General features: G+C 37.3%; 1 protein-coding gene across 1 annotated transcript in view; it reads right to left on the reverse strand.

Moving 5' to 3' along the window:
- Nucleotides 1-16,952, reverse strand: part of FMN2 (formin 2) — a 224,110-nt gene that overhangs the window by 114,434 nt on the left and 92,724 nt on the right. Inside the window, exon 7 of the mRNA XM_058165778.1 lies at nt 5,358-5,445. Coding sequence (XP_058021761.1) covers nt 5,358-5,445 — 88 coding nt within the window. The remainder of the gene's footprint in view (nt 1-5,357; nt 5,446-16,952) is intronic.

Raw genomic sequence — 16,952 nt, forward strand, 5'->3', positions numbered from 1 at the left:
AATAGAGAGAAGCCACATTTGCTCAAGGTCCAAAATGCTTCTCCTGAAACATTTTTGAAGTTTGCACAGCCTTCTACAGACTATTACTGAGCCAAGTTGCTACATTCTCATTTTTATTTTATTTTTTTGTTTACATTTATACCCCGCCCTTCTCCGAAGACTCAGGGCAGCTTACAATGTATAAGGCAATAGTCTCATTCGATTTGTATATTTTTTTACAAAGTCAACTTATTGCCCCCCCAACAATCTGGGTCCTCATTTTACCTACCTTATAAAGGGTGGAAGGCTGAGTCAACCTTGGGCCGGGCTCGAACCTGCAGTAATTGCAGGCTCTGTGTTCTAATAACAGGCTTCTCTACTGCCTGAGCTATCCCGGCCCCTCTGCTTATTTATTTTATTATCTGGATATTATCTCTACCTTAAAGGAAATGCAGGGGAAATGATTTGGAAATTTATTGTAGCAAAATCCTTGAAGCTATCTGGCTGAAACTAAACAGGATTAAAGTCTTCTAAAACATCTACCATTTTTATCCTATTTTGCCAAAAACTAAAGCAGCTGCAGGCATTTTGATGCTTCCCCAATAAATGCTGTGATTGAAACGTTATCAAATCACATCTTGCACCAATTGAAATAAAGCCTTGGTGCTTTTGAAATTCAAATTCAAATCAGAATTTGCCAGCTTTGAACCTTAAATCAGTCTTCACTGATTTGCACACATCTATTAGATGAATCTACTGTATTTCAAATTTACATCTGAAACGGCATTAATTTATATTAGTTGTCCAAACTAGAATGGTATACTTTGTTCATTGTTTACATATATAATACTATGATTGGGTGTTATAGGTGAATGAGAAATAAATAAGACTCAATAAAAGTAACTATTATCACTTTTTTTTTTTAAAGGTTTTTTTGATTTTGAAATGGTAATGAACAAGAATGATTTTTCATTATTAGGAAATACAATAATAAAGAAACATAACCCATATGGCTTACACAAAGTAATCTGTTCACATGAAGTTTTCATATGGCACAATGCCTCATTTAATCCACATTTTAAGAGAATCTTGTTGCAAGTTGTTAGCTTGTTGCAAGTTGTTAACTTGTTGCAATGAACCAAACCATAATTCCCAGCAATAATATAGTTTATCTGATGAGGATATAATACATGTATGTTAGTAACCAGGATTTAGCGACTGAAAATTTCTTCTTAAAGGTTTCCCAGAAGAACTGGGTATACTAGCAAATCAAACCTGAAATCCTTCAGATCCTATAATCGCAACAAAAATAGAGTGGTTCTATCGTCTATTGTCTTCTTTTTTTAAAATATATATATATATATATGTTTATTTACTATATAATCTTTTTGTATGATACCTACATATATTGTTGTACAAAATAAATAAATTAATTAATTAATATTTAAAGAGCATCAGGACTCTGTCTGATATAATCAAATATTCTACTTTCCCTCAAAATCTCCTGACCCAAATCTTCTCCAAGTCTCTCCACAGTCTTCTGTTTTCTGAAGATGTGGAACCAGTTTTATAGTTGGGTATGAGGCTTTGAGAATTGAGAAAAAAACTGAGAGTTTTCAATTGGAGTTTGTTGGAATTGAGATGCAGCTTTGGTTCCTGTAACACTGACTCCTTAGGAACTTGTACAGGGTTGTTTTAATGCTTTTCTTTAGGAGTTTGTATATTTTCCTGAGACTCTGTTTGCCTAAATATAGGCATGGAACAATTATAAAACAAATACTACAAAGATAAGGCCACGCTCTAAGCATTCTTCATTTATTTATTGAATGAATGAATAAATAAATAAATAATTCTTCAAATTCTACCCATCCCTGAAAATCCAGGGAAAGATTTCACCCTATCCCACCATGAAATGCTGAAAATGTGAAGTTTCTGCATTAACTATTGTTTACCTCTAATTGCCTATTTTAAGAAAATATGGTCCAATTTCAAAGCCGTTTCCTTCAGTGACATGACAATATGTATGTTCAGCCTCATCCTTATGCAATGGGTTGGATTAGTTTACACTGAGGAAGTAGACTTATTAACAGACATTTCAAGGAATAAATGTCTCTGTCTCATTCTTAGATCTGATTTGTTCAGCTTTCTTTTTTGCCTGGGAGAAAAGATATTGTTGGACCAAATTTGAGTGACTGAAGATTTCCTAGCCAATATTACAATTTTCAGGATTATAGAACATCAACATTTTTAAAATGAGGAATGCATGACATTCTTTAAAAAGCAGATCCAATAAAGTAAAGATTTATTTACATGTAATAAGACATGTGTTAATAGTACTTTTTAAATTTTTCCCAGCATTTAAAACATCAATTGCAAACCTAAGCAGGATGATGGCAGATTTTGCTAATATCTGGGGGGAATTATTAGGAACGAGCTGGAATAGTGTTCATCCCATATGATTCTGATTGGAATATAAACTGAAATTCATTTTCACAGAAGTATAGTATATTGGCAAAGGTAGATGTGCCTTTAATGATTTTTTTTTAATTTAAACATTCTTTTTCATCTAAAAGCCTCCTCGTACTTTTGTTTTCCAATTGCTTCAATATGATACCTGAAGAGGGATCTGCTAGCATTTCCTCTTTATTTATGATTTTACTGTTCTGACTTGACCAATGAAAATAAATGGATTGAAAACAGCTTCACGTTATTAGGGATACGCTGGCTGTTCTTCCAAAAAAGTTTAGAAATTCTGTCCAGACACACCTTTGAGTTTTCTTCACAATCTTTTATTATTTTCCCCAAAGTACTGTGTTTCCCCGAAAATAAGACCCTGTCTTATATTTTTTTTGAATCCTGAAATAAATAATTTATTGCCATGCACTCAAAAGCCCGACTGGGCTTATTATCAGGGAATGTCTTATTTTGGGGGAAACAGGGTAACAAAGTACTAGCTAACAAATTATTCAAGGAGCCGAGAAAGTGGGGATCTTTTTTTCTATGCTTTTTATGTGACATCCCATGCCTTTCTTTTTTTGCTTGTTAAGGAGGAAATAATATATCTGGACATACTCAGCTAAAAAGCAACCTAAATCCACTGAATTTGCTATTATTCAGATTTACCACTCAGGTTCTTTTATAGGAATCAAGCTAGAAGATCCCAATCTGAATTTAGTTTCCCTCCTGCTGTATTCTCACCTAACTAGAATGCCTTTTCTTGGATAAACTAGTTTCAAAAGGCTATAAGTATAATTATAGATTAAACATTCTGATGAATTAATATAGCAATGTCTATTAAATTTTAGCACTATCTACATTTACATTTTATTTAAATTATCATTGGAGTTAATTTTGTGTTTTTGCACAGCCTGGTGGAACAGTCTTAAGTCCAATTGCTAGTTATACACACTTACCTGATCCTTAAGGAAAGAATAGCAAAATTTGGAGAAAGAGCCAGTATATTTCACAAATGCATCTGTTCAAGCTGGACTTTGGTGGGTTGACATTGAGCAAGTGATGACAAGATCTCAGAAATACAGAACAAAAGGCTCTGTCCTACCTTGTACCTAGCATAAAATTATTTGGGGCTTTCCAGTTTTAAAATTAATCTGAGGGGGGGGGGAAAATGGACGTTCATTTGTCTCTACATATCCAGTTACATGTAGTGTTTGATTTAGATCAGGGACAGCAGTTCTGTCCAGAAATTTTGGGGACAGGAGGAATATTCCAGCTATAAAAATATAAAGACTCCAGGTTAATTTATTTATCCTTGAATAAGGGCTTCAAGCAATGGGAAATGGAAAATAGAAGGCTATTTATAGCATATAATGATATATAAGAAAATGGATATATCTGTTTGGGATTGATTTTCTCATCTACAATCCATATATTTTTCTATGTTCAGAAATCCTGAACAACAGCTTGTGAACAGCCCTTGTCAAATGCCTTGTATTACTGCCTCACTCCATTTAACAAAAATAAACAAATAAATAACATAAATAAAAAAACAGTTCTTCCTAAATATGCACATTCATCAAGACAAAAACCTAAGTACTAAGCTCAAGTGAGGGGGGGGGAAACGCTGCAGGAAATTTCATAGGACAGAACAATTACTTGCACTTAATCCTAACCTCTTCAATGAGTGACATTCATGCCATATTATTGTTAGCATTGCATGTTAAGCAAGCAAATTTTCAATCAACTTGTGTTGGCTTTACCACAGACACAGATGTTAGGCGGACTCCTTTGTTCATAAGGTTCTCATTATTAACTCAAACCAAGCTGAATATTTGACTGAAGGAAAGACCATATCATTGTTTTCAGATTTCACTCTATGACTTAACTGAACTACATCTGCCAGCTTTAGAAATACCAAGTACTTCTTGGCGCCAGTACTGGCGCCTCGATCTATGACTACCAGCCTAAATGCTTCAACTTGAGGAAGTTTAGTAACCATGAAAACAACATAAGAAAAGCGTAAATTGTAATTAAAAATTGCTCACAGACTGACAGGGTGCACCAATATTTGCACTGTATTGAATTTATTCCACACACACACACACACAAAAAGCAAGCAGAATTCACAATTAAAATAGGTAGGTTAGAAAAGCCAGAAAGATGTTTTTATGATTTATGAAGTCTGCAACATACTCGAAACCATATTTATTTAATAGGTAAGCTAGCACTACGCCACTCGTTTCCATCTGCTTTAAATCTATTATAAGACCTTAGGAGGCAAGAAGAATACTCCAAATATAAATATAGCTCCACTTTTCACCTTTTGCAAAGCTAACTTTAAGTGGGGAGGGAAGAATTATAGACACCTCCAAAGGTGCATGTTTTCGGGATGTTTTTTAAAAAGTATTTATTGCAAGATAAAACAAATGAAACTTCAGTTTTAATTGACAAAATGTTAATCATAATTAAAAGTCATCCAATTTTAAATTACAATCCTAGTTTTTGAAAGTTGCAATCAGCAACACTCTGTTTTACGTAGGAATCCTTCCTGTACAAACTAAAGAAAATTCTGTCCTTCAGGCCAGTCACAATTCCTTTCAGGGAGAAAGATATCAGAGAGTGAAATGTCAGTAAATTATTCATAAAGAGGTAGATTTGGGGATATATGTAAGATCTAGACCAGGGGTCTCCCACCTTGGTCCCTTTGCTGGCTGAGGGACTCTGGGAGTTGAAGTCCACAAGTCTTAAAGGGACCAAGGTGGGAGACCCCTGATCTAGACTATTTAATTGAAATATCTAGATTTATTAGTTGAATATAAAACAGTACTTTATTATCCAAAGTTATTCTTTTGTTAAAATACCAGAAATTATTTTCAATAGGAAAATAAGAAACCACTTAATTAAAAATGTATCTCGCTTACCATGCTGTATATCTTTCATATCTAAATGAAGACTGGACATTAATATACCAACTGCTTGTGATCTTTTGTTGCTTAATAACTTGACAACCTGTCAGGGAAAAGAAAAAGGTATTATTTTCCAAATAATAGCTAGCAAATATGTATTCCAGCATTCACATCATAAATTTGTAATACGCATTATTTATTATCATTTAGCATACAGCATATCATACATAGACTAGCAATATATATTAACATTGTAACACACAAATTATATTGAATAAATATAGTAAAATGATGGTTTCTGACTCAGCTTAATAATACATCTGACACCTTTTAATTTTGTGTGAAGATTAAAGAAAACGTGTGCAGAATATATTAAAGAAATTTCTAAGTGTCTCTGCTACAAAAAAAAACCCGTTCCACAAGATGAAAATATGCTATTTTAAAAGCATATATGCTCTATTATTCCTTTGATCTCATTGGGATTAAGAGTAGCAATCAATATTTCAGGTAAATAATTAGTACACAACCAGGCAAAGAATAATTTGGGAAGTGAATCAACATATTTCAAATAATATTTTACCCTCATTTAAGTGACTCATCAATCTGTCATAACTGACTGATGGTATTTGTAATTCATTTAGAACTACGCTATCAGCATAAATCTGATCTACATTCATGCAACATATATTCACATGTTATTCTATGCTATCCATATTTTCAATAAATTTTTAAAATCAGTTTATAAAGCATTTTCTCCAATACCCTGATGCTGAATGTAGCTTTCATATATTAATAGAGCTGGAAGTAGCCACTGAGTTCCAGGGACATTCTTTTATTGAATACCAGAAGCTGCTGGAGATTTTCTATGGTTAGTGTATACATTGTTTAAAATATGAAAGTTAATTGCATTGTTATAATTAATATAATATGTAACATGACTGAAGTTTGCCTCAAATTAAGTAATTTATAGTCATTTAATGGAACAGAGGCCAGCACATCAATGTCACTTTATAATATGAAATAAAGTATTCGCAGAAACAGAATTCGAAGAACTGCAAAGATCTATCCAAGGAAAGAAATCAAACCAATGCCAGAAATAGTTCAAACTCTAGAGGCGGATCTGGAGTCAAATCAGTAGTAGAAGGGAGGTGAGGTGGCACAGTGGCTTAATGATGCTGGAGATGGTCTCTGCTCTGTTCGAGTTCGAATCCTAGCATTTATGGCAGGGTAAGCTCCCGTCACTCATTTCCGTCCACTTAACAGTTCAAAAGCATGTTCTATGTGAATAGGTACCACTATGATGGAGAGACGAGTTGGTGCTCTGTGCAGGCAGTCAAATTGTTGCCAGCTTTTAACCTTCTTGGTAAAAGCACCAATTTATGAGGTGGCTCCATGGAAGGGAGGAGGCTTAGGATAAAGCTGCAGGAAGAACCATTTATCTTTCTTTCTGGTATAAGACAAGCTTGTTATACTGTGGTGCACCTTGGGAAGTGTGTGAGTGTGTCCTACAACAAACCTGGTACACTGGCAGCCATACTACTACTCTGCAATAGCATTGCAATCTCCTGGCTAATATAACAACATCAAATAACAACAACAACAATAACAACAACAACTCGGTCGTGTCTAGCTTTGTAATCAAAATTGCACAAACTGATTATAAAGCTAGACACGACCGAGTTGCTAAATTAATCCACTGGTCATTATGTAAAAACTACGACTTGCCTTATCCAAAAAGTCATGGGAACATAAAGTGGAAAAAGTTATAGAAAATGAGAAGGTGAAGATCTTGTGGGACTTTCGAATACAGATGGATCGTCATTTGGAACACAACACGTCAGATATCACAGTTGTAGAAAACCAAAACGTACAATTTATTGACATTGCAGTACCAGGAGATGCCAGAGTCGAAGAAAAAGAACTGGAAAAAATCATGAAATATCGCAACCTGGCCATCAAAACTACACGGCTATGGATGAAACATATAACAGTGATACCCATTGTCATCAGGGCACTTGGTACCATGTCCAAGAATTTTATAAGGTACATCAACGTATTGCAGCTTCCTGCAATAACACCAGCAGAACTGCAAAAAACTGTGCTATTTGGAAAAATCGTACATCTTAAGGAATTTGGTTGATACCTAGGATGCTGGCAGTAACCCGTATCAACCATTAGCACCAGTCAATAGTATTTGTGATGCCTTTTTGAATGTTCAGTTGACTGAGATTCATATTTAATGAATAATAATAATAATAATAGTAACAACAACAACAACAACAAATGATAATAAAAATGAGGAGGAGGAGGAGAAAAGTAGTAGTAGTAGTAGTAGTAGTAGCAGCAGCAGCAGCAGTAATACTGACCCAAACCAGGCACTCTCTCCTCTGCCCTCTCCTCAGAAAGAACATAGTGTTCTTAGTAAAAAAGAGTTGAAACAAAGAATAACTGATATCTTGAACAGCACAAAAGCAACAGAATAAAGTTGTGGGTATTGACGCTTGCACCAAAGAAACAGCTAGCACAAGTATTAAAAGATGCCCATAATGTAACATCATATATAAGCAGCAAATAACTGTAAGAAACAAGCCAACTAATGTCGAGCATGGCTGCAGGTATAATTTAATATCCTGGATGCAAAATCAACAAACAAGAATGAAAGCCAAGCAGTGCACCACCAAAATGGAAGTTAAAGCTAAAGATCAGATACACATAAGATAGAACAGATGAAAGAAATGAAGCTGAAAAAGAATACTTAGATCAAGAAATATCACCTAGAAACAAGGAACATTAAGAAAGCACATAAATAATAAAGCAGCTAATAACTGCTATAGTCAGGAAGACGAGCAGATATGAAGCTTGAATCCCATGCTATAACTAGAATCTCTAATTTCAATCAAATTGGTAACTTTTCTAACAATCCATTAATGCAAAGTCAGTGAACACTTGACAAAAAATGGAAACAGTAATGATCTAGTTGCCACTATGGGACAACTAAAGAAATACAACAAGAATGCAGCTTGGATAATGGAAGCGGATTAAAAAAAAGCTGAAATGAAAAAAAAATGCAGATATTCCTCGACTTACGACCAGAATTAAGTCCAAAAGTTCTGTTGCTAAGTGAGATAGTCATTGTGAGTTTTGTCCCATTCTACAACCTTTCTTGCCACAGGTGTTAAGTGACTCACTGCAGTTACAGTAGTAAAACAATTGTTAAGTGAATTGGGCTTCCCCATTGACTTTGCTTATCAGAAGGTTGCAAAAGGCGATCACACGACCCCAGGACACTGCAACCGTGATAAATATAAATCAATTGCCAAGCATCCAAATTTTGATCACATGACCCTGTGGATGCTACAATGGTCCTAAGTGTGAAAAATGGTCATAAGTCATTTTTTTCAGTGCAGTTGTAACATCAGTCATTAAATGAATTGCTGTAAATAGAGAACTATTTGTAATAACAGCAGAAATGGTGGAGAAAAGACAAGATTAAGAATTATTCAGTACCAGGTAAAGATGAATGGCAGGATTGTTGCTGAAATATCTGGCTGATCTACATCCAAGGACTGTCAAGCAGTTTAACAACATACCGCAAGGAGGTGAAATTGAAGAATGGTGAACATCTAGCAAAACTTATTTTTATTTATTTGTCAATCATAAGACAACAGGTAAAAGTATACACATGATTTAGATACATGAAAAGAGTAAGTAAAAGGGAATATTAGGACAGGGATGGTAAGCACGCAGGTGCACTTATGCACGCCCCTTACAGTCCTCTTAGAAATGGGTTGAGGTCAACAGTAGACAGTTTAAGCTTAAAGTTTTGGGGGTTTGGGGAAGAAACTAGAGTCAGGAAGTGCATTCTAGGCATTGACCACTCTGTTACTGAAATCATATGTTCTGCAATCGAGTTTGGAGTGGTTTACCTTGAGTTTGTATCTATTATTTGCTCGTGTATTGTTGTGGTTGAAGTAGTCATTGACAGGTAGGACATTGTGGTAGATAATTTTATGTACTATGCTTAGGTCAGACTGAAGTCGGTGTAGTTCTAAGTTGTCTAAGCCCAAAATTTGGAGTCTGGTGGCATAAGGTATTTTATTGTGAGTAGAGGAATGGAGGATTCTTCTCGTAAAATATCTCTGGACTCTCTCAATTGTATTTATGTCCAATATGCAGTGCGGGTTCCAGACAGATGAGCTGTATTCAAGAATTGGTCTAGCAAATGTTTTGTATGCTCTAGTTAGTAGTACAATATTACTACTACACAAGATTAGAAGCTATACAAGATTAGATTAACAACTCTTAGTGTCTTTTTGGCAATGTTGTTACCAATAATGAAATATCCTATCAGAAAGGCAGCACCATGCAACTAAAGGCCAATTATCAACAACTTTCAAATTGCTAACTGATGTGATAACTGAAGCTGTCCAGCAGTGTCTGGTTGAAAAAAACTCTTTCTACATGGGCAGAAAGAAAATTACCCAAAGAGCAGAGGAAGAAAAGATCATATCCTAACAGACAAGATAATTTTGGAAAACTGCAAGAGAAAGAAGACCAACCAAATGATTACAAAAAGGCATTTGACTGTCTGTCGCATGAATCAAATGCATAGAAATGATAGGAGTTAGAAGAAACATCAGCAGCTTTTTGCAAAAATTAGTGGCGCTACAGAAGACATAGTGGTCCATGGTGATTGACTGGAAGAAATTAATATCAAGAGAGGAATATTTCAAGGAGACTCACTATCACCACTACTGCACTGACAATAATACTGATCCAGTCAAATCATGGCTATTAAACATTTATTTATTTCATTGAATTTAAATTCTCCCCATCTCCCTGATAAGGCAACTCTTATCAGATGTGTATTATCATATAATACACATCTGCCAGGTTATACCACCTCCTTTACATGGATGATCTGAAGCTGTATGGAAAAACAGCTGAAATAGAATCACTGCTCAATACTGTCCATATATACAACCAAGATATTGCAATAGAGTTTGGACTGACAAATGTGTCACCCTCGTCATCAACAGAGGAAACATAATGAAACCTGAAGGAATCGAGATGCTCTATGGTAATAATATCAAGAATCTGGATGAAGACAATAACTACAAATACCTGTTGTGACCTAGGCTTACTGAGTCATCAAAACACATGAGTAGTCTCAAAAACCTCTTTTATTGCAACAACTGTGAATTACTTTCATTCACAGTTGAGTCCCAATTAGTTGCAAAAAGTCCTTCAGGAGAAGTCCTTTGGGATAATCACCAACCTTTATCTCCCTTAATACTCTGCCAAAGACCTACTTGGCAAAGCCACACAGAGTCCAGAATCAAACAGAGATGCCAACTGGGAACAGAATTAACAATGTTGCTTTCCTGCAAAGGGCCCATGTGCCTTTGCTCCTCTTTTAAGCCTTAAGGGAGGGGCCAATCATCTAAAGGCCTTACTCCCGAGTCATCCCTTTTGTTTTCACTGTTCTTGCCTTCTGGCAGCTCTGCGCATGCGCGCACAAGGAACAGGCTCCTCCTGTTCCTCTGCCCCTCTGATGTCTGATTCTGGAGGGTCCGGAGTCTGTGCATAACTCCCAGATGGCCCTGGCCCCATCTTTGCCTCTGATGCAGAGCCCTTGTCCGAGCCTCCCCTAGCCTCCCGGACTGGTCCATGTTCCTCCTCAGCCTCCTCAATGTCCAACTCCACTGCCAGCTCTGCAGGCTGTTGGTGGACCACAACAATACCTGGGCACTGTTCAAGCTAACATCATCAAGCACACTGAAATCAAGAAGAAGGTTAGAAGTGAGTATATCATAAAAAGGAAGCAAATTTTAAAATCCAAAGTTAGTGAAGAAAATACCATCAAGGCTATTAACACCTTGCCAGTTCCAATCATTAGATATACTGTACAGCTGGAATAGTGGACTGGACTCAAACAGAATTAAAAGCTCTAGATAGGAAGACCACAAGAATGATAACAATGAATCATACCCTTCATTCATTCACACTGCAATACTGACAGACTCTATTTACCAAGGAAAATAGGAGGGCTTGGAATATTGCAAGTACACCAGACAGTGGAAAAAGTAAAAAGAACAGTGAAGAAGATGCTAGTATATGATGAAGATTTACAAAATATCAAAGAGACCAAACTAGCCTTTAAGAAAGACTGAATGAAGAAGAGAAGAGAGAACCAGGTAAGGCACAAGTATCAAACTCGCTGTGTCATATTGCTGTCATTTGATGTTTTGTGATGTTCTCCCCCTCTGCCGAGCTGGGGTGGGCGTGGCCTGCACGTGACGCATCCAGCCCATGGACCACCAGTTTGACTGAGTTAAGGTAAAGTATTATATGGCCAGTAGATTAAGGCAAAGTATTATGGCTAAGAGCAGGAAATGGCTTAGAGCAAGAAAATTGAAGAAAGAAACAGAGGGGCTCATTCTGGCTGCGTAAGACCATACTTTCTCAAGTTATATTTCTGCCCGAGACTCAGATATCTTTAACAGTATCTTAAAATTGTTTTGGTAGTGCTTTTTCCTCCTGTTACTCAAGATTATTCCTTCTGTCCATTTCATTGAGATGAGGATTTAATTACCGTATATACTCGAGTATAAGCCGAGTTTTTCAGCACGTTTTTTGTGCTGAAAAACGTCCCCTCGGCTTATACTCGAGTATATACGGCTTATACTCGAGTTGTTTTTTTTTTTCTTTTTTTCACATTATACCGGATGGTGCAAACTTGGCGGGCTTTGCATTAGCGCGGGGAAGCCCTGCCGGTGCAGTGAGAGGGCGGGGGAGGGCCTTCTGGCTGCGTAAGACCATACTTTCTCAAGTTATATTTCTGCCCGAGACTCAGATATCTTTAACAGTATCTTAAAATTGTTTTGGTAGTGCTTTTTCCTCCTGTTACTCAAGATTATTCCTTCTGTCCATTTCATTGAGATGAGGATTTAATTAATTAATATATCCAGCCATCTCATACAAATGATTCTGGGTGGATTACAAGGAGTACAACACAGAAAACCTCACTGCATATTACTCCCAGTACCCAAGGATAAACAACATCCCCAGACATTAAAACACAACAACAACAACAACAACAACAACAACAGCAAAGGTTTTCTCTCCATCTAACCCAAATGTCTGTGGGGAAAGAGCTATGTCTTCAATGTCTTATGGAAAGAGAAGATGAAAGACTGCTATAAATAAATAAAATTGGCAGAAATGAATTGGCCTAATACCATCTCTCAGTCCCTGGCTTTCATTTCTTCCTGATAAACATGTTTGAGAGCACAAGTACTGAGGTTTAGCTTTCCATCAAGGACACTATCTTCTGAACTTTAATAAAAAAAACCATTGACATATTTTCAGAAACACGAAGGATTTATTTTTACAAGAAGTGTTTTGGGGTTACACATTTATTTTATTTGTTGGAAGTAGCATATTTCCAAGTGCAGTTTAATAATTATGCTGGGCCATTTGTAAAAACAAACAAACAGACAAATGTACAAATGCTTTCAAAGGAAAAATAAAGTAGATAATTATGAACAGCTAAGATTAAGAACTGGGAAAGACACCATGATTTTTTTAAAAAGAAAAACAAAATGTGAATTCTAGTAGTTGGATAAGCTTTTCTTGCGAACTGACATTAAATAAAAAAAATTACAAATATATAACAATAAAACATTGCCTAGAGCTCTGGAGTTAAAGATGCTCACCAGCGCAGAAGAGATAACACATGATACAAAAATCATTTCCAGACACGATGGTTCTTAAATTTAAATGAGGCTGCCAACCATGAATGAACGAGTACCAAAATGGCTAATAAACAGGAATATAGCAATAATTTTTTTTCCATTTCTATGTTAAATGAGTAAGTATTATGTTCTCTTTGGAGCTCATTAAAACAGAATGTTCATAGAAGACATTCTCAGTCAGTGAGAGAGTTTGTTCATTCTAGAGTAGTTAATGTTTGAATTCAAATACTTTCAAGCAGAAATATGCAAATAATGGTAGAGAAACAGATATAATCACACAACTGTGCTCAAAATTAGCTTCTGGTATGAGTTGATCTAAGTTAACCCATATCCTCCATAACAGATTGAAAGTGAAATTGTCAACGCTGATGTGCTTCACTCTGACTAAGATACTGTGTTCAAATTCATTTTAGGGCACCAGATTTTAAAGAGGATTCAGAAAAACTGCAACAGGTTCATAGAAGAGGACTGAAGATGAGCAGAGAACTAGAAACTAAGTCCTGTGAAGAGGGAATAATAGTGCTGGGTAAGTTTAGCTTTGAGAAAAGATGACAGAGAGAGGCTACCACAGCATTCTTCAAATACTTGAGATGATGTCACATAAAACAAGTTTAAGACCTATTCTCTGTGACCTATATTCCAGGACAAAGGAAAAGGTTTAAATTGTAGTTTGTGATTCAAAGTTAAAAAGCTTCAGAACAGTTCACGCTGGAACCAATTCTACTGAACTTCTCCTAGCTGGGTTGCTTAAAAAGAAGATATGTAGCTATTGGTCCAAAACGATTTCTGCCCTGAGCAAGGAATTGGGCACCTTGGCCTAAATTGCTTTGTCCAATTCTATTTTCTTGCAATGAAGTAAAAACAAGAATAATGGAAAAGCAAACAGTAAGATGAGTGGTCAAAACCATGCAAATGACACCAAAAGAAATGATAACTGAGACCCGTTCCAGTCCGGCTTTCGGCCCAGATACAGCACTGAGACGGCTTTGGTCGCGTTGGTGGATGATCCCTGGAGGGCCAGGGATAGGGGTTATTCCTCTGCCTTGGCCCTATTAGACCTCTCAGCGGCTTTTGATACCATCGACCATGGTATCCTGCTGTACCGGTTGGAGAGATTGGGGGTGGGAGGCACCGTTTATCGGTGGTTCTCCTCCTATCTCTCCGATCGGTCGCAGACGGTGTTGACGAGGGGGCAGAGATCGGCTCCGAGGCGCCTCACTTGTGGGGTGCCTCAGGGGTCAATTCTCTCGCCCCTCTTGTTCAACATCTATATGAAGCCGCTGGGTGAGATCATCAGTGGTTTCGGTGTGAGGTACCAGCTGTATGCTGACGATACTCAGCTGTACTTTTCTACACCGGGCCACCCCAACGAAGCTATCGAAGTGCTGTCCCAGTGCCTGGAAGCCGTACGGGTCTGGATGGGGAGAAACAGGCTCAAGCTCAATCCCTCCAAGACAGAGTGGCTGTGGATGCCGGCACCCCGGTACAGTCAGCTGCAGCCGCGGCTGACTGTTGGGGGTGAGTCATTGGCCCCAACAGAAAGGGTGCGCAACTTGGGCGTTCTCTTGGATGGACGGCTGTATTTTGAAGACCATTTGACGGCCGTCTCCAGGAGAGCTTTTTACCAGGTTCGCCTGGTTCTCCAGTTGCGCCCCTTTCTAGACCGGGATGCCCTATGCACGGTCACTCATGCTCTCGTGACATCTCGTCTGGATTACTGCAATGCTCTCTACATGGGGCTCCCCTTGAGGAGCACCCGGAGACTCCGGGTAGTTCAGAATGCGGCTGCGCAGGTGATAGAGGGAGCCCCTCATGGCTCCCACGTAACACCTCTCCTGTGCAGACTGCACTGGCTGCCTGTGGCCTTCCGGGTGCGCTTCAAGGTTTTGGTAATTATCTTCAAAGCGCTCCATGGCATAGGGCCAGGTTACTTACGGGACCGTCTGCTGCCACCGATTGCCTCTCACCGACCCGTGCGCTCTCACAGGGAGGGACTCCTCAGGGTGCCGTCGGCCAGGCAGTGCCGACTGGCGACACCCAGGGGAAGGGCCTTTTCTGTGGCGGCTCCCACCCTCTGGAACGAGCTTCCCCCAGGACTTCGCCAACTTCCTGACCTTCGAACCTTCCGCCGCGAGCTTAAGACACATCTATTTATTTGCGCAGGACTGGACTAGAATTTTTAGAATTTTTAAATTTTAAATCTGGTTTTAATGGGGTTTTATTATTTATATTTCTATTTTAAATATTCGGCCTATTTAATAAGTTTTTTAAATTAATGTTTTATTCTGTATATATATATGTTTTTATTTGGCTGTAAACCGCCCTGAGTCCCTAGGGAGATAGGGCGGTATAAAAGTACGAACAAATAAATAAATAAATAAATAAAATAAATAACTTGTGATAATTTAGCTTGGTGACCTTTCAGCCTAAAGCAGCCCAAAATAGTCAAATATATTTTACTACTACCTCTTTGGGTGCTTTTATAACTACATACATAAAATAAAAATCACTAGAGAAAGGAGAAAAACCACACACAAAAACATAAAAAGAGGAGACAAATTACACCTTAGGGGTTTAGATAGTTGCAGCCTTCTTAGTTCTCAGCCCTCCACATTATATTATTGCTTCTCATTATTGCTGATGCAGAAATTGTATGCTATCATGTGCAAATGTGCAACAGCTACACTGTTTTAGGAAGACCTCATCTTCATATTCTATAGAATAGAAGAGATTTTTTTATTGGCCAAGTGTGATTGGACACACAAGGAATTTGTCTTGGTGCATATGCTCTCAGTGTACATAAAGAAAAGATACCTTCATCAAGGTATAACATGTACAACACTTAATGACAGTCATAGAGTACAAAAGAATCAGGTAACAAATAATCAGAAAGTGCTCTGTTCAGGATGACAAGTATCAGTGAAGATAAATACAAGGTAGATTAATCCTCCCCCAAAAAACCCTTATATGGCACAAAACAGGTTATTACATAATTTAAGAAGTAATATTCTATAATTATTATTGAGCCATGATGGTGCAGTGGTTTGAGTGCAGAACTGCAGGCTACTTCTGCTGACTGCGAGTTGCCTGCAATTTGGCAGCTCAAATCTCACCAGGCTCAAGGTTGACTCAGACTTCCACCCTTCCGAAGTGGTTAAAATGAGGACCGAGATTTTTGGGGGCAATACGCTGACTCTGTAAAACCGCTTAGAGAGGGCTGTAAAGCACTGTAAAGTGGTATATAAGTCTAAGTGCTATTGCTATTCAATAGAGTGAAAATAAAATCCTCAAATTCTTTGAAGAACCTTAGAGAAGGCAACAAGCATTTCTTAAAACAAACATTTTGTTTATAGGACCCAAAGATAATATATGGACAGCAAAAGATCTTTTATAAAACTATATAAACTAAGCTATATGTTTAATTCTCATTTGTTATTTAAAAAGTTTCATAAGCCTAATTAATTAAAAAAAGCCACCGCTGTAGAATAGTAATTGCTTTTGTCACCAATAAATATAACGTTAAATGTTTCCTGAAATTAAAAACATTTTGAATGAATACTACAGTATCATTTTTCCTCCAGCACAGTGGCTGCAACAATACATGGCTAATTCTCAAAAAAATGAATATTAGCATAAAGGTCTAAAGCTGTTCCCACAATTAGAAATAAAATAAACCGATTTACTGTGGCCACACAAGCCTACAGGCTACAGACGGGAGACGCCATTGAACTGAGCAACTACAAAAGTTTGCTATTCAAATCGCCTCAAGATCAAACCATCGTAGACACAATACAGATCTCCTTTTTTAAGTTAAGAATTTGGAACAATGTTTTAAAGACAACTTTTTAAAATA

Source organism: Ahaetulla prasina, chromosome 1 (genome assembly GCF_028640845.1).
Source record: "Ahaetulla prasina isolate Xishuangbanna chromosome 1, ASM2864084v1, whole genome shotgun sequence".
Taxonomy (NCBI): domain Eukaryota; kingdom Metazoa; phylum Chordata; class Lepidosauria; order Squamata; family Colubridae; genus Ahaetulla; species Ahaetulla prasina.